The sequence below is a fragment of the Hordeum vulgare genome, chromosome 3H (assembly GCF_904849725.1).
Source record: "Hordeum vulgare subsp. vulgare chromosome 3H, MorexV3_pseudomolecules_assembly, whole genome shotgun sequence".
In the NCBI taxonomy this organism is placed as follows: domain Eukaryota; kingdom Viridiplantae; phylum Streptophyta; class Magnoliopsida; order Poales; family Poaceae; genus Hordeum; species Hordeum vulgare.
Genome location: NC_058520.1, coordinates 7,426,954 through 7,446,373, shown reverse-complemented (window position 1 = coordinate 7,446,373; position 19,420 = coordinate 7,426,954). Strand labels below are relative to the sequence as shown.

At 47.0% G+C, this 19,420-nt stretch overlaps 1 protein-coding gene across 1 annotated transcript; it reads right to left on the bottom strand.

Annotated features, from left to right (window-relative positions):
* Positions 1-724: 724 nt before the first annotated feature.
* LOC123439188 (protein NEGATIVE REGULATOR OF RESISTANCE-like) lies at positions 725-1,938 on the bottom strand. The gene has a single exon (XM_045115929.1). The coding sequence runs from the start codon at positions 1,528-1,530 to the stop codon at positions 1,129-1,131; it is 402 nt and encodes a 133-aa protein (XP_044971864.1). The 5' UTR covers positions 1,531-1,938; the 3' UTR covers positions 725-1,128.
* Between the last annotated feature and the right edge of the window lie 17,482 nt (positions 1,939-19,420).

Here is a 19,420-nt window from a genome sequence, read left to right as displayed (position 1 = left end):
GCTGAATATTACTCCCTCCCTTACCAAATATAAGTCTTTCTAGAGGTTTCACCGGTGGAGCACATACGAATGTATATAGACATACTTTAGAGTGTAGATTCACTCATTTTGCTTCGTATGTGGACCAGAAGTAAAATCTCTTAAAAGACTTATATTTAAAAACGGAGGGAGTAATACTCTCTTCGGTCCAAATTAATTGATGCACTTTTAGTATTACAACACAGATTTACCGTGCTTTTCGCACCACCAATTAACTTGCACTTCAATTATTTTGTACTAAGCTTAAGATAAAGAAATGGTAGTAGTGAGATATCAATAAATAAGATGACTAGTACCAAACTTGTCTTCTTCAATGTATTTTCCTGTTATGTTTTTCTTAATTGTAGAACAGCAAATTTGCAGGATATTGTTTACTTCGCTGTCGAGTATTCAGACGATAGGACCACAAATTAACTTCCACACAAACGTTGAGCCTTCCGATAAAAACTAAGTATTCTCCCCGTTTTAAAATAAGTGTCTTAAATTTAATAGAATTTTATACTACTAAGCTGGTATAAAATTGAGACAATTATTTTAGGACAGAGGGAATATAATTTATTGAATAATTGTATTGAACAAGAACAAAGCTCCTACCAACTCGTGTCAAGAAAGAGCGAAGATTCAGAACTCAGACACGCCCAAGAAAAAAACCGATCTCAGCATTAGTACAAAGTTGGGGCTGTGATTAAGCTAGAAACCCATTCAAGTTAATCATGCACCAATAATTGGGCAACGGTACACCAATAACCCTTGCATGTGTACTTCGTCCTATTTTGTACTAAACCGGTGACAAATTATATGGATCGGACATCGGAGTAATGAAATCAATGGAGTCTTGATACGTCTCTGAAGAAAGCAAGCAGGAGCAGGAGTAGTACTCGTACAGTGTTCCTTTAAACATACCGAATTACCACTGGGGGGTAAGGTAATTAACAGATGGTGATGATCAGTTCGCTAAGCACCGGCCGGCTGGCCGGCCGGTGGGTGGCGGCACAGAGGAGAGAGTATCGCCGCCGGCCAGCGCGCGCGCGCGTGCTGCGGGGTCGCGGCCAGGCCGGGGGTCCTCGTCGTCGTCCGTGCGGCTCTACTCTAGGCTTGCACCTCGGGCTCCGGCTCGGCGTTGAGGTCGAGGCCGCGCACGGGCCGCCGCGGCGGCGTGGCGTTCTCGGCGACGCGCTCGTCGGCGGGCTCCCGCTGCTGCTGCTTCTGCTGTTGGGGCGGCGGAGGCGGGGCGGGCGGCGCGAAGTCCTCCCAGGAGAAGCTGGGGCACCAGGCGGGCGCGCGCGGGGCCGGGGCGGCGCGGGCCGTGGCCGCGGCGACCCCGCCCGAGACGAGCCGCCGCGAGGCGTCCCGCATGCGGCGCAGGATGGCGTAGAACTCCTCGACCTCGGCGTCCGACACGTCGTCGACGCCGACGGGGGCTGTGGCGGCGGCCGCGGCGGAGGAGGACGAGGAGCGCTTGCGCTTGGCGGTGGCGCTCGGCGCGTCCATGGTCACCACCGCGAGCGCGCGCCCGCGGGCGTTTCTTTCTTTGCTTGCTTGCTTGCTTGCTTGGTGGTGGGTGAGCGGTGGGTGCGTGCGGGCGTGCGCTGGTGGTCTCGGAAGAAAAGAACCGCCGGAGGCCAACGCTTATATTGATCCCCGAGAAGAATGGCCACCGGATGGATGGACATAAAAAAAGGCGCCACCTTTTTCTTAAGACGGGACGGCGACTGACTCCACCACCCATCCCTGCTCACCACAATAGTACGTACGCACCTTGTACCGTTGTACGTACGTACGTACGCCCGCTGGCTGGCTGCTGCAGGTGTGAAGCACCGCGACCGAACGAGAATCGCGTGGCCATGGCTACAGAGGTATCACGAATACGGCGATCAACGGGGGCACTGGCACTGCTGCAGTGCTGCTCGTTCGTTTGTGGATGTTGAACTTTCAAAGATGCACGAAACATCGTTGGGCCGATTCGAATTGTCGGTGTGTTCATCAGTGGATTTCAAAGTTCGTGGACGACCACACGCGGAACTTGGCCGTGCACGCCAGTGATTCACATGGCGTCCAAAACATGGCAAGGGACACGGGTCAGCGTTGGCTAGGGGAATAGCTCTCGGGTTTCGTCATCGTGCCTACGTCCGCACAGTCGTCCGCAACTTCGGCATGGGAAGCGAAGCCACGCATGCTCACCAACTGGATGCCGCATCTGCCTGTGCTTTTTTATAAAATTAGTTGCTGGTTGTTCTAACTTTTTTATAAGATGAGATGTGTATGTACGTAGTTTGGTGTGTTTGTTTATATTGAAGTATCCAAAAGATCTGATATAACAGTAAACAAATGAAGTGGCAAACCAATCCATAGTTAGATGGTTAGGAAGACTGTGAAATCCCCTGCCCACCAAAGTTCAAGTCCTTGACGGTCTCACTAAACAACATTCAACCATCCATGCAACAATATGCTTCGCTATTCGTGGGCACATGATACATCTGCATATATTTGATGATGACCATTTTGATGAATCGTGTTGGCGTTCTTCTTACTAATGGCAGACATCATAAGATGCACATCCATCCGTCCGCCGCATACAAAGGGGGAGAAAATTAATGTTGTCATGGCTGGGTTCTGTAGATCATCCCTTCATGTAGTACTCTCCCTCATCACTACATATCCATTTTACTACTACCTCCGTCCCGATGTATATGTCATCTTACGAAAATCAAATAATCACAAAACACTTAGGCGCGGTGCATTAATTTTTACCTCGTCTTTTTGTTTTTTGACATGAATAAAGAAATCACCAATAAGAGACGTGAGGCGTATATGTTTTTAATGACTTAAGACTAACTAGCACAACATGCATTGGTCAATTTCATTGCATACAATGGTGTTAATTAGCAAATTAGCATTGATTTCTCTCGTTTTTTTTCCGTCTTGGTCACGGTGCACAACCTAAGATGACTTAGATGGTGCTTGAATACGTTTTAGTCCCATGACTAAAAGTAGTGGGACTAAAATTTGCTAGACTCACCCATGCTTGGATCGAAATACTAAAGAGACTAAAATCAAGTTAATGAGCATTTATTATCCTCCAAAACCTCCAATCCAAAACTCGCATGTGTTAAAGGAGAGGAGTTAAATGAGGAGAGATTGGACTAATCCACATTTTAGTAGGGTACCCCTGACTAAATTTTTTTTGCCTCAAGACTAGTTTTAGTCTCTCTTTAGTCATGAATGCTTGGAACTTTTGCCTCTTAAAGACACTATTTTTAATCAGACTAGTTTTAATCTCTTGGATCCAAGCACCCTCTTATACACCGGGACAGAGGGAGTATATCCTGACCAGGGCGAGTGCCGAACCTAGCCCGCTGGGTCAAGGTGGACCAGCAGTGTTACTGTACACATATATTTATTTATTTTATTTTATTTTATCATCTTTATCCTATGATATTAAAGCTATTTTAAAATCTTAGGGTGGACCATGGCCCACTCTGACCATCCTCTGACTCCGGCCAGTGCTCTGGTCATGAAGTTTACACATGGTGCCATGGAATTCTCTAGCTTTATACTAGAATTATTAGTTAGTACTAGTACTCAAGGCTGGTGGAGGCTCTGCACAACCTGTGAAACACGCTCATGGCAGTATGATAATTGATAATGCAACCAATTGATAGACAATGGCTAAAACCGATTATCAAGTTGTGCACTTGGTATTCTCAGCAACAACAAAAGTTGGGTACCTTTTTTATTGGACGACGGGAGGGGACTCACAAGCCCTTGCTCCTTGGTGATGCCTCTCTCTGTCCTCTTGGCCTCATGTTGACGTTCTCAACAAGGTGGCATAAATGATTTCAAGATCATGGTGGCGCGTGCTGGCGGGTGGAAGGCTGGTTGGATGGCTTCAGATCGGGTGGGTGGTGGTGTTTGGGATGCGGAAATCCATGTCGGATCTTTCGGCTTCGACGTGGTGAGGCGTGCGGATGCCGTCTTCCTTCGTGAAGGGTGTTGGTGTTACCCACCCTCACTATCCTCCGCGTGTCGAGGGAAACCCTAGAACATGTTCGGAAAACAGCCTCGTCGGCGTTGCATTCCTTCTTAAAGGTGTTGCTTCATACGCGGCGGTCCGGAGCCTTGGGATGTGGTGGGTCCAATTTGAAAGGTGCAACAGTGAAGGACCATCCGTGCTTTGCCGAGCTGCCATTGTTGGCATTTCTTTCTTCTTTCTCCTTTTGGGCTTGATGTGTTGTTTGCTCCAACAAATGCTATGTGCTCGATGTTGTTTGCTTTATAATATAAGGCGGGGGAAACCCTATTTTGAGACAAGATGCAAAATTGAAATTTGTTACAACTTGATGAAAAGGACCCCAAAATAAATAAATAAAGCACATCCGCCATGAAAGCATGCCGATGAGGCCGCATATGTGGTTTGTTGCCATGACATAATGTGTTGGGGAACGTCGCATGTGAAAAAAAAAATTCCTACGCGCACGAAGACCTATCATGGTGATGTCCATCTACGACAGGGGATTTCCGATCTACGTACCCTTGTAGATCACACAGCAGAAGCGTTAGTGAATGCGGTTGATGTAGTGGAACGTCCTCACGTCCCTCGATCCGCCCCGCGAACCGTCCCACGAACCGTCCCGCGATCCGTCCCACGATCTAGTGCCAAACGGACGGCACCTCCGCGTTCAGCACACGTACAACTCGACGATGATCTCGGCCTTCTTGATCCAGCAAGAGAGACGGAGAGGTAGATGAGTTCTCCGGCAGCGTGACGGCGCTCCGGAGGTTGGTGATGATCTAATCTCGGCAGGGCTCCGCCCGAGCTCCGCAGAGACGCGACCTAGAGGTAAAACAGTGGAGGTATGTGGTCGGGCTGCCTTGAAAAAGTTGTCTCAAATCAGCCTTAATTGCTCCATATATATAGGAGGAGGGAGGGGAGGCTTTCCTTGAGGCTCAAGGAGCCCCAAGGGCTGCGCCACCAAGGGGAGGAGGAGTCCTCCTCCAATCCTAGTCCAACTAGGATTGGAAGGTGGAGTCCTTCTCTCTTTTCCCACCTTTCCTTTTTTTTTCTTTCTCTTCTTTTGGTTTTTTCTTTCTCTTGCGCAAGACAACCTTGGGCTGACCCCACCTACTTGGTGCGCCACCCCAAAGGTCCTTGTGTTCGAAATATGCCCTAGAGGCAATAATAAATTAGTTATTATTATATTTCTTTGTTCATGATAATCGTTTATTATCCATGCTATAATTGTATTGATTGGAAACACAATACTTGTGTGGATACATAGACAAAACACTGTCCCTAGTAAGCCTCTAGTTGACTAGCTCGTTGATCAAAGATGACCAAGGTTTCCTGGCCATAGGCAAGTGTTGTTACTTGATAACGGGATCACATCATTAGGCGAATCATGTGATGGACTAGACCCAAACTAATAGACGTAGCATGTTGATCGTGTCATTTTGTTGCTACTGTTTTCTGCGTGTCAAGTATTTGTTCCTATGACCATGAGATCATATAACTCACTCACACCGGAGGAATGCTTTGTGTGTATCAAACGTCGCAACGTAACTGGGTGACTATAAAGATGCTCTACACGTATCTCCGAAGGTGTTAGTTGAGTTAGTATGGATCGAGAGTGGGATTTGTCACTCCGTGTGACGGAGAGGTATCTCGGGGCCCACTCGGTAATACAACATCACACACAAGCCTTGCAAGCAATATGACTTAGTGTAAGTTGCGGGATCTTGTATTACGGAACGAGTAAAGAGACTTGCCGGTAAACGAGATTGAAATAGGTATGCGGATACTGACGATCGAATCTCGCGCAAGTAACATACCGAAGGACAAAGGGAATGACATACGAGATTATATGAATCCCTGACACTGAGGTTCAAACGATAAGATCTTCGTAGAATATGTGGGATCCAATATGGGCATCCAGGTCCCGCTATTGGATATTGACCGAGGAGTCACTTGGGTCATGTCTACATAGTTCTCGAACCCACAGGGTCTGCACACTTAAGGTTCGATGTTGTTTTATGCGTATTTGAGTTATATGGTTGGTTACCAAATGTTGTTCGGAGTCCCGGATGAGATCACGGACGTCACGAGGGTTTCCGGAATGGTCCGGAAACGAAGATTGATATATAGGATGACCTCATTTGGTTACCGGAAGGTTTTCGTGCATTACCGGAAAAGTTTCGGGCTCATCGGTAATGTACTGGGAGTGCCGGCACGGGTGCCGGGGACCATCAGGAGGAGTGTCACGCCCCAAGGGGTCTCAAGGGCTATGGGAAGAGATAAACCAGCCCCTAGTGGGCTGGAATAAGTTCCCACTAAGGCCCATAAGGTTTGAGAAGGAAAAAACACAAGGTGGAAAGAGTTTCCAAGTGGGAAGGTGGAATCCTACTCTAAGTAGGATTGGAGTAGGACTCCTCCACCTCCAATTTCGGCCAAACCTTTAGGTTTTGAGGCTGCCTCCTCCCCTCCCTCCCTCCTATATATAGTGGGGTTTTAGGGCTGATTTGAGACAACTTTGCCACGGCAGCCCGACCACATATCTCCACGGTTTCACCTCTAGATCGCGTTTCGGCGGAGCTCGGGCGGAGCCCTGCTGAGATAAGATCACCACCAACCTCCGGAGCGCCGTCACGCTGCCGGAGAACTCATCTACCTCTCCGTCTCTCTTGCTGGATCAAGAAGGCCGAGATCATCGTCGAGCTGTACGTGTGCTGAACGCGGAGGTGCCGTCCGTTCGACACTAGATCGTGGGACTGATCGCGGGACGGTTCGCGGGGAGGATCGAGGGACGTGAGGACGTTCCACTACATCAACCGCGTTCACTAACGCTTCTGCTGTGCGGTCTACAAGGCTATGTAGATCCAACATCCCCTCTCGTAGATGGACATCACCATGATAGGTCTTCGTGCGCGTAGGAAATTTTTTGTTTCCCATGCGACGTTCCCCAACAGTGGCATCATGAGCTAGGTTCATGCGTAGATGTCTTCTCGAGTAGAACACAAACGTTTTTGTGGGCGGTGATGTGCGTTTTGCTGCCCTCCTTAGTCTTTTCTTGATTCCGCGGTATTGTTGGATCAAAGCGGCTCGGACCGACATTACTCGTACGCTTACGAGAGACTGGTTTCATCGCTACGAGTAACTCCGTTGCTCAAAGATGACTGACGGGTGTCAGTTTCTCCAACTTTAGTTGAATCGGAATTGACCGAGGAGGTCCTTGGATGAGGTTAAAATAGCAATTCATATATCTCCGTTGTGGTGTTTACGTAAGTAAGATGCGATCCTACTAGATACCCATGGTCACCACGTAAAACATGCAACAACAAAATTAGAGGACGTCTAACTTGTTTTTGCAGGGTATGCTTGTGATGTGATATGGCCAATGATGTGATGTGATATATTGGATGTATGAGATGATCATGTTGTAATAGTTAATATCGACTTGCACGTCGATGGTACGGCAACCGGCATGAGCCACAGGGTTGTCTTTAAACTAACATTTGTGCTTGCAGATGCGTTTACTATATTGCTAGGACGTAGCTTTAGTAGTAATATAATGAGTAGCACGACAACCCCGATGGCGACACGTTGATGGAGATCATGGTGTGACGCCGGTGACAAGAAGATCGTGCCGGTGCTTTGGTGATGGAGATCAAGAAGCGCATGATGATGGCCATATCATGTCACTTATGAATTGCATGTGATGTTAATCCTTTTTGCACCTTATCTTTCTTAGAACGACGGTAGCATTATGAGGTGATCTCTCACTAAAATTTCAAGACGAAATTGGGTTCTCCCCGACTGTGCACTGTTGCGACAGTTCTTTGTTTCGAGACACCACGTGATGATCGGGTGTGATAGACTCAACGTTCACATACAACGGGTGCAAAACAGTTGCACACGCAGAACACTCGGGTTAAGCTTGACGAGCCTAGCATGTGCAGACATGGCCTCGGAACACATGAGACTGAAAGGTCGAGCATGAATCGTATAGTTGATATGATTAGCATAGAGATGCTTACCACTGAAACTATTCTCGACTCACGTGATGATCGGACTTGAGATAGTGGATTTGGATCATGTACCACTCAAATGACTAGAGAGATGTACTTTTTGAGTGGGAGTTCTTAAGTAATATGATTAATTGAACTAATTGTCATGAACATAGTCTAGTGGTCTTTGCGAATTACGATGTAGCTTGCGCTATAGCTCTACTGTTTTTATATGTTCCTAGAGAAAATTTAGTTGAAAGTTGATAGTAGCAAACTTTGAAGAGGATTGTCCTCATTGCTGCGCAGAAGGCTTATGTCCTTAATGCACCACTCGATGTGCTGCACCTCGAGCGTCGTGTGTGGATGTTGTGAACATCCGACATACACGTTTCTGATGACTACACGATAGTTCAGTGCAAAATACTTAATGGCTTAGAAGCAAGGCACCGAAGACGTTTTGAAACGTCACGGAACATAAGTGATGTTCTAAAGAGATGAAATTGTGATTTCATGCTCGTGCCCTTGTTGATAGGTACGAGACCTCCGACAAGATTCTTTGTCCACAAAGTAAAGGAGAAAAGCTCAATCGTTGAGCATGTGCTCAGATTGTCTGAGTACGACAATCACTTGAATCAAGTGGGAGTTAATCTTCCAGATGAGATAGTGATGGTTCTCCAAAGTCACTGCCACCAAGCTGTGAGAGCTTCGTGATGAACTATAACATATCAAGGATAGATAAAATGATCCTTGAGCGATTCGCGATGTTTTACACTGCGAAAGTAGAAATCAAGAAGGAGCATCAATAGTTGATGGTTTGTAAAACCACTAAGTTTCAAGAAAGGCAAGGGCTAGAAGGGATACTTCGTGAAACGGCAAAACAGTTGCTGCACTAATGAAGAGACCCAAGATTATACCCAAACCCGAGACTAAGTGCTTCTGTAATGAGGGGAACAGTCACTGAGGCGTAGCAACTCTAGATACTTGGTAGATAAGAAGGCTGGCAAAAGTCGAAAGAAGTATATTTGATATACATGATGTTGATGTGTACTTTACTAGTACTCCTAGTAGCATGAGGGTATTGGATACCGGTTCGGTTGCTAAGTGATTAGTAACACGAAATGAAAGCTACGGCATAAACGGAGACTAGCTAAAGGCGAGGTGACGATACGTGTTGGAAGTGTTTCCAAGGTTGATATGATCAAACGTCGCACGCTCCCTCTACCATCGGGATTGGTGTTAAACCTAAATAATTGTTATTTGGTGCTTGCGTTAAGCATGAACATGATTGGATCGTGTTTATTGCAATACGATTATTCATTTAAAGAGAATAATGGTTACTCTATTTTCTTGAATAATCACCTTCAATGGTTTATCGAATCTCGATCGTAGTGTTACACATGTTCATGATATTGGTGCCAAAAGATACGAGGTAATGATGATAGTACCACTTACTTGTGGCACTGCCGCTTGAGTCATGTTGGTATAAATTGCATGAAGAGGCTCCATGCTGATGGATCTTTATACTCACTTGATTTTGAATCACTAGTGACATGCAAATCATACCACATGAGCAAGGCCTTGTTTTCATTGAGATGAAATAAGACAGTAACTTGTTGGAAGTCATACATTTTGATGTATGCAGTCCAATGGGTGCTGAGGCACGCAGTTGATATCATTATGTTCTTACTTCAATGACGATTTGAGTAGATACTAGAGTATTTTCTTAATGAATCACAAGTCTGAAATATTGAAAAGTTCAATTCTGTTTCGGAGTGAAGTTCATCGTAACAAGAGGATAAACTGTCTACGATATGATCATAGAAATGAATATCTGAGTTACGAGTTTTGGTACGCAGTTAAGACAATGTGGAAATTGTTTCGCGATTCATGCCACCTAGAACATCATAGTGTGATGATGTGTCTGAACGTCATAGCCACACACTATTTGGTATGGTGCATGCTATGATGTCTCTTATCGAATTACCACTATCGTTTATGGGTTAAGCATTAGAGACAACCGCATTCACTTTAAATAGGGCACCACGTATTTCCGTTGAGATGACATAGTATAGACTGAGGTTTAGAGAAATCTAAACTGTCGTTTCTTGAAAGTTTGGGGTTTCGACACTTATGTGAAAAAGTTTCAGTCTGATAAGCTCGAACCCAAAGCGGATAAAGGCATCTTCATAGGATATACAAAACAGTTGGGTACATCTCCTATCTCAGATCCGAAAGCAAAGTGTTTGTTTCTAGAAACAGATCCTTTCTCGAGGAAAGGTTTCTCTCGAAAGAATTGAGTGGGAGGGTGGTAGAACTTGATGAGGTTATTGAACCATCACTTCGACCAGTGTGTAGCAGGGCGCAGGAAGTTGTTCATGTGGCGCCTACACCAACTGAAGTGAAAGCTGATGATGGTGATCATCGAGCATCGGATCTAGTTACTACAAGCCTCGTAGGTTGACAAGGTCGCGTACTACTACAGAGTGGTACGGTAACCCTGTCTTGGTGGTCATGTTGTTGAGCAACAGTGAACCTACGAGTTATGGAGAAAGCAATGGTGGGCCCAGATTCCGACAAATGGCTGGAAGCCATGAAATCCGAGAGAGGATCCATGTATGAAAACAAAGTGTAGACTTTGGAAGAACTACTTGATGGTCATAGGACTATTGAGTAAAGATGGATCTTTAAAAGGAAGACAGACGATGATAGTGATAAGTCACTATTAAGAAAAGCTCGACTTGTCGCAAAGATGTTTCCGACGAGATCAAACAGTTGACTATAATGAGACTTTCTCACTCGTAGCGATGCTAAAAGTCTGTTAGAATTATGTTAGTAGTTGCTGCATTATTTATGAAATATTGCATGTAGGATGTCAAAACATTGTTTCCTCGACGGTTTCCTTGAGCAAACATTGTATGAGATACAACCATGAGGTTTTGTCGATCCTAAAGATACTAGCAAGTATGCAAGCTCCAGCGATCCTTAAATGGACCGGTGCAAGCATCTCGGAGTTGGAATATACACTTTGATGAGATGATCAAGGATTTTGGGTTTGTACAAGGTTTATGAGAAACTTGTATTTCCAAAGAAGTGAGTGGGAGCACTATAGAATTTCTGATAAGTATATGTGGTTGACCTATTGTGGATCAGAAGTAGAGAAACCCGACCCCGGCAGAATAAAGAGAATAGACGAAGGTCGTCTTCTATGCCTTGGCCGTAGAATCTGAAGTATGCCATGCTGGGTACCGCACCTGATGTGTGCCTTGACTCAAAGTCTGTTGAGAGGTACAGAGAGTGATCCATGATTGAATCACTAGCAGCGGTCAAAATTTATCCTTAGTAACTGATGGACTAAGGAATTTTTCTCGATTATGGAGGTGGTTAAAGAGATCGTCGTAAAGGGTTACGGCGATGCAAGCTTTGACACTAATCCGAATAACTATGAGTAGTGAAACGGATTCGTATAGTAGAGTAGATATTTGGAGTATTTCCGAATAGCACATAGTAGCAGCATCTATAAGATGACATAAAGATTTGTAAAGAACACACGGATCTCAAAGTTTCAGAACCGTTGACTAAAACCTCTCTCACGAGCAAGACGTGATCAGACCCCATAACTATATGGGTGTTGGATTCGTTGGAATCACATGGTGATGTGAACTAGATTATTGACTCTAGTGCAAGTGGGAGACTGTTGGAAATATGCCCTAGAGGCAATAATAAATTAGTTATTATTATATTTCTTTGTTCATGATAATCGTTTATTATCCATGTTGTAATTGTATTGATTGGAAACACAATACTTGTGTGGATACATAGACAAAAAACTGTCCCTAGTAAGCCTCTAGTTGACTAGCTCGTTGATCAAAGATGGCCAAGGTTTCCTGGCCATAGGCAAGTGTTGTTACTTGATAACGGGATCACATCATTAGGAGAATCATGTGATGGACTAGACCCAAACTAATAGACGTAGCATGTTGATCGTGTCATTTTGTTGCTACTGTTTTCTGCGTGTCAAGTATTTGTTCCTATGACCATGAGATCATATAACTCACTCACACCGGAGGAATGCTTTGTGTGTATCAAACGTCGCAACGTAACTGGGTGACTATAAAGATTCTCTACAGGTATCTCCGAAGGTGTTAGTTGAGTTAGTATGGATCGAGAGTGGGATTTGTCACTCCGTGTGACGGAGAGGTATCTCGGGGCCCACTCGGTAATACAACATCACACACAAGCCTTGCAAGCAATGTGACTTAGTGTAAGTTGCGGGATCTTGTATTACGGAACGAGTAAAGAGACTTGCCGGTAAACGAGATTGAAATAGGTATGCGGATACTGACGATCGAATCTCGGGCAAGTAACATACCCAAGGACAAAGGGAATGACATACGGGATTATATGAATCCCTGGCATTGAGGTTCAAACGATAAGATCTTCGTAGAATATGTGGGATCCAATATGGGCATCCAGGTCCCGCTATTGGATATTGACCGAGGAGTCACTTGGGTCATGTCTACATAGTTCTCGAACCCGCAGGGTCTGCACACTTAAGGTTCGATGTTGTTTTATGCGTATTTGAGTTATATGGTTGGTTACCGAATGTTGTTCGGAGTCCCAGATGAGATCACGGACGTCACGAGGATTTCCAGAATGGTCCGGAAACGAAGATTGATATATAGGATGACCTCATTTGGTTACCGGAAGGTTTTCGTGCATTACCGGAAAAGTTTCGGGCTCATCGGTAATGTACTAGGAGTGCCGGCAGGGGTGTCGGGGACCATAAGGAGGGGTGTCACGCCCCAAGGGGTCTCATGGGCAATGGGAAGAGATAAACCAGCCCCTAGTGGGCTGGAATAAGTTCCCACTAAGGCCCATAAGGTTTGAGAAGGAAAAAACACAAGGTGGAAAGAGTTTCCAAGTGGGAAGGTGGAATCCTACTCCAAGTAGGATTGGAGTAGGACTCCTCCACCTCCAATTTCGGCCAAACCTTTAGGTTTTGAGGCTGCCTCCTCCCCTCCCTCCCTCCTATATATAGTGGGGTTTTAGGGCTGATTTGAGACAACTTTGCCACGGCAGCCCGACCACATATCTCCATGGTTTCACCTCTAGATCGCGTTTCTGCGGAGCTCGGACGGAGCCCTGGTGAGATAAGATCACCACCAACCTCCGGAGCACCGTCACGCTGCCGGAGAACTCATCTACCTCTCCGTCTCTCTTGCTGGATCAAGAAGGCCGAGATCATCGTCGAGCTGTACGTGTGCTGAACGTGGAGGTGCCGTCCGTTCGGCACTAGATCGTGGGACTGATCGTGGGACGGTTCGCGGGGCGGATCGAGGGACGTGAGGACGTTCCACTACATCAACCGCGTTCACTAACGCTTCTGCTGTGCGGTCTACAAGGGTATGTAGATCCAACATCCCCTCTCGTAGATGGACATCACCATGATAGGTCTTCGTGCACGTAGGAAATTTTTTGTTTCCCATGCGACGTTCCCCAACACCTTGGGCCCTCCCGGGTGGGTGGTCCCACCTCCCGGTGAAGATCCGGAACCCATTCCTCATTCCCGGTACATTACCGGTAATGCCCGAAAACCTTCAGGTAACCAAATGAAGTCATCCTATATATCAATCTTCGTTTTCGGACCATTCCGGAAACCCTCGTGACGTCCGTGATCTCATCCGGGACTCCGAACAACATTCGGTAACCAACCATATAACTCAAATAGGCATAAAACAACGTCGAACCTTAAGTGTGCAGACCCTGCGGGTCCGAGAACTATGTAGACATGACCCGAGTGACTCCTCGGTCAATATGCAATAGCGGGACCTGGATGCCCATATTGGATCCTACATATTCTACGAAGATCTTATCATTTGAACCTCAGTGCCAAGGATTCATATAATCCCGTATGTCATTCCCCTTGTCCTTCGGTATGTTACTTGCCCGAGATTCGATCGTCAGTATCCGCATACCTATTTCAATCTCGTTTACCGGCAAGTCTCTTTACTCGTTCCGTAATACAAGATCCCGCAACTTACACTAAGTCACATTGCTTGCAAGTGATGTTGTATCACCAAGTGGGCCCCGAGATACCTCTCCGTCACACGGAGTGACAAATCCCAGCCTCGATCCATACTAACTCAACGAACACCCTCGGAGATACCTATAGAGCATCTTTATAGTCACCCAGTTACGTTGCGACGTTTGATACACACAAAGCATTCCTCCGGTGTCAGTGAGTTATATGATCTCATGGTCATAGGAACAAATACTTGACACGCAGAAAACAGTAGCAACAAAATGACACGATCAACATGCTACGTCTATTAGTTTGGGTCTAGTCCATCACATGATTCTCCTAATGATGTGATCCCGTTATCAAGTGCAACACTTGCCTATGGTCAGGAAACCTTGACCATCTTTGATCAACGAACTAGTCAACTAGAGGCTTACTAGGGACAGTGTTTTGTCTATGTATCCACACATGCACTGTGTTTCCAATCAATACAATTATAGCATGGATAATAAACGATTATCATGAACAAAGAAATATAATAATAACCAACTTATTATTGCCCCTAGGGCATATTTCCAACATAATGCACACACGAAAGTTGCCATAGCTGTCGATGGCAAACGCCAACGACTCGAAGAAGACGTTGCGGGAGTTGGAGACCGGTGGGTTGAAGTCGATTTTGACTGCCGCGTCCACGAAGAAGGTGAAGGAGTCGAAGGCGAGGCTCTCTCCTGGTGGCCTCCCGATGGAAGCGATGGGAGATCTGATCTAGACTCGGTCTTCAACCGGTGTAGCCCCTGCCTGGCCATCGTCAGTACCTTTGGTACAGTGGCGAACGTGGCCGGAAGTGCCAGAAGGGAGTTCACACGAACGGGTTATCAAGATTTGGACCCTCTGGGAGAAGTAATACCCTACACAATGTTTCGATTATGTATACAAGGTGGAGATCCTCGTGCGAGGGATCACAATGAGGATGATGTATAAGCTACTAAGAGTATATACTACAGATGTAGATGAGAATGGGTACCCCTAGCTCTGCCTTACATATACCATATGGACTAGGATTTTCATGTGGGTTCACCGAGCTCGTGCCGCCGCCACCTCGGCTTGCTCGCGTCATTGAGCTCTATCTGGGCTCCCTCATCTCATCAGGGCTTCGTCTCGGCCGCATAGACGGTGTGGTTGGCCTGTTGCCAGGCTCCACTCCTAGAGGCCACCTCGGATGTGTTGTACTTTCACAAACCCTCTGCTATCCTAGGGTTGAACCTTTTGTTGTTGTTGTTGTTGTTGTTGTTGTTGTTGTTGTTGTGTAGCGTGTCTCTCTGTTACTTCCATTAGCCACCGCCGCCGTGCCGCGCGTTCTTTGTTGTTGTCTACTTCAGCCATGTCGACCCAGTGTATTCCTCGCTCCATTCATGTGTGCCACGTGGCTTGTGCCACCACAAAAGCGAGATGCATGTTAGACGACACCGCAATATGCGAGCTTCCACCACACACGTCGTCTCGACTTTGATGGGACTTGGACCGGGGTGTGCTCATCTTACTCCGTCTGGACAACATGTTGACGTGAGTTTACTGTCGGTACAAAAAAATAGGGTCGAACCTCGCTTTACCCTTTACCCTATTAGAGCATCACTAGTGCTACCCTCAAACCCTCAAACAAATTTTAAGGGTTGAGAATTTGCATTTTTGGGCACTTTTAAGGGTTGAAAAACAGGGGCAAAGACTAGAACCCTAAAACACAACCCTTATAACAAAAACAGGGGCAAAAACAGGAGAGCTCGGGGCGACGCGGCTGCCTCTGGCCCGCCTCGCCTCTCGCGCGGCGGCGAGGAGAGCTCTGGAGGCGGTGGGCGGCCTGGTGCGGGAGGCGGCGGGCGGCCCGGGGGCGGGGGGCGGCAGGCAGCCTGGTGCGGGAGGCGGCGGGCGGTCGGGGGGCGGGGCGCGACGGCTGGGGGAGGTCGAGGAGGCGGGACGCGGCGACGGCGGTTGCGCGGCTCGGCCGGAATGGCGGCGGCAATTGGGGACGGGGAAAAGTCCCTCCCGCGCGACGATGGAACGGTTGATGGTTGGAGTAGTTTTTGCTCCCCAACCACACTTCTACAGGTTGGGAGGAAGTTTGAGGGTTGGATCCTCAATTATTTTTGAAGGTTTGAGCGTTAAGGGGTTCTAATATACGTGTTTTTTTCTCGCAAACTTTAAAAAATCAGTTATTTTAAAAGAATTTGATGGTTTGAGGGTATTACTAGAGATGCTCTTAGACTAGAAACGAGGTGTGGAATGAATGTAGCTCGGGTGATTAGGTTTTTGATGATCGAACCGGTCAATGCGGATTCAAGTCATCGAGTTGACATGGGTGCTCAATTTTTTAATATTTATTATAAAGTTTTCGACGATGCTCGTTCACTTGAAGATGATATTTCTGTCCAGCTCAGTATATCAAAGGTGATATAAGAATATAATGTGTGTATTCCCACATAAAGGGTTGAACTCGTATGTACATGTATGTGTGCGTGCATATGTATTATGTTTCTCGAACGGCCGAACCTTTCACCCTCGATTTAGCGACATGTTTACATGTTCGAGACGCGTGAATCTTCATCATCATCATGGATGACGTGGAAAGATTAGGAAAATTTAACGAACGATTCCAGCTATCTTGCACTTATGAAAACGTGATATCTCCTCTGCTCGTTAACAAGAAAGAGCGTGCACACGTATTTCTATTGTGTGTGTGTGTGTGTGTTTTGGCGACAAACTGGTCTTTAGCACTAAAAAAAATTGTAAATTGAGGACACCATGGACGGAGAAGGGACCGAAAATGTGAAACGAACACTGCCGACAAGATGTCGTCGGTCGGCAGAGACAGAGATACTTCTTTTCATTACCTTTGTACTGGTGTACGACTGTACGTGCACTAATAACTACCGCAGGCAGGTGTAAACCACGGAAACCAAACGAAATTGCCTGGCGATGGGTAGCTTGTACGGCCATCATCGGCTGGTGCTGGTCAATGCGGCAGCCAACAGGGGCTCTTCCCTGCTCGCTGCTGTTCGTTTGCTACTCGCAGATGTTGAACTTTCAAAGATGCCCCAGCAGTGCAAGGCAAGGCAACATGCGGCAGACCGATGATGGTGGCGTCATTCCTGGGTCTGATTCGACCGATTGGAACTCATCCAGGACTGTGAATCCAGTCATCATCGAGTTGATTGGTACGTCAAGATATGTGTGCAATTGCAAGGGGTTGTCGGAAAAAAATCTCGAGGGAAACGTAACCCGATCGATATCCGTTTGGGTATGTGATGAGCACGCTATGTACGACGGTTACTTGCTGGCTTCACACGGCTTGCTCCGCAGCTCGGGCCGTTTTCGTGTTTGTTATAGCAAGTACAATAAACAGGCTGTAAGGATTAAAATACTATATTTTTGCTGAGTTGAATGAGAGAGAAGAGGAGAGAGAAGGGAAGCGGACTCTTTGTGAAGAGCCAGCTCTAGCACGTGCTCCTATATGCTTTGTGAGAATGAAAGGTAGATCATATATGATAAAAGTAATACTCTTTTATAACTAACTATTGTATAATCTAGCTATAAAATAAGCTATAAGACTGCTTAAAACCAGCAGTTGGCTATACTATTAACCATGTCATGGGATGCAAGCCACACACACGCGCTTACTCCCCCACTGCGTGTTGCATCTTGTCATGGTACTGCACGCGTAGTGCAGTAGTTACTGCCGGCGCTGTTCATGGCACTGTAAAGAAAAAAGCACCGTCCACTCGTCCACTCGCAGAATGGGAGGAGAAAGTTGTCACCATCGTGGATGCCGCTTCGCAAGGGTAAAGCCAATGCATCTCTAGTACACTCGTAAAAAATCAAACTGTTAAACTCGAATACGGATAAAAAAAATATATTTTATGAATTTATGTTAGCTACGTCCGAACAGAAATTGTAAAACTGCGGTAAAGAGCTCCTTCCTTCGCTTCGGGGGTTGCCGCCCCTTCCTCCAGCCGGCCGTGCCGGCCACGCCGGCCACGTCCAACTCCGTCGGCTGCGCCACGTCGCTCATTGGCCATACCCCGTCCCCGTCGGCCACACCCCAGCACCACGCTGGCTGCGCCACGTCACCCGTCGGCCGCATCCCGTCCCCTCCGGACGCACCCCAGCACCATGCCGGCCACGCCCAGCCTCGTCGGCGATGCCTTGTCGCCCGTCGGCCATGCCCCATCGCCTCCGTCGTCAGCGCCTTGCTCTGTTGTCAACCGCGCCGGCCGAGCCGTGCACCTTCGCCTGCCGCGTTGGGAAGATTTCGGCGGCTAGGCTGAGGTCATGGGAGGCCATGGCGAGGTCGAGCTCGTCCAATTCAAACTGGCGGCGATCGATTGCGGCATCCAGCGGCCTTTTTCAGCGCGCGGTGATGAATTTCGGCGAGTTTAGGACGGATTTAGGCAAACTCCGCGGCAGCGTGTTTGCTCTGACGAGGTTTGACCGGTATATGGGCCCTCCTAGAATCGGCCTTCCAATCTTCAAAAATGAGGGTTTTGGGTGTGGTTTTTCCGTGTCCCTTACAAAATTTACGGGGTTGAACAATTTTTACGGTTTGTATTATGTACACTTTTTGCGACTAAAAATGTAAAACGCAATTTTTTTACGGGTTTGAAAACTTATACGGGGTGTGCTAGAGATGCTCTAAGGTAATTCGGATGTGGACCCGCAAACCTCCTCTAATAGTCTCGGTCGAGTGTCCGGACATCGCATGCCATCCAACATCTTGCACTAGTCCATGGACCAGTATAAATATATATTGCAAATGTTTGGACACCCGTCATGTAAGACTCCGACACCATCGACACGTTGAAAACTAGGACAAAGCCCGCATATTTGGAGTCAGCCGCATTGTTTCCGCGACAAACCCCCTCCTTTTCTTGGCCCTCTCTGCTATCATCACGCCGCTCTCCCAATTCCCACCCTTTTTCGCCGTTGCCACTTGTTGAGGCATATGAAAAGTTGCCGGAGACGGAGGAGATGAAGGATCGAGTAAACACAACCGCCCGAAAGATCAACTCGACGACACGATAATGCCGCCTCGTCAAAGAGAAGGCAAAGGTTAAAGAGGTGGCTGGCAAAAAGAAGGGCGTGGGCGGTGTGCGTGTGCGCCGACAAGGTGCAGGGGCGGAGGGGGGCGTGGGAAGCGGCCATGCGGGGGTCGCCGTCGTCCATACACACGTCGTCCTACCTTATAAATACCAGCCCCTTAGTCCTAAGCCACTCAGAAGCTTGGCAAAACATGCCTTAGACCACTTCCAATGCATTGGTGCTAAGATGAGGTGCTAAGCACATTAAATATTTTAGCAACTAAAGTCC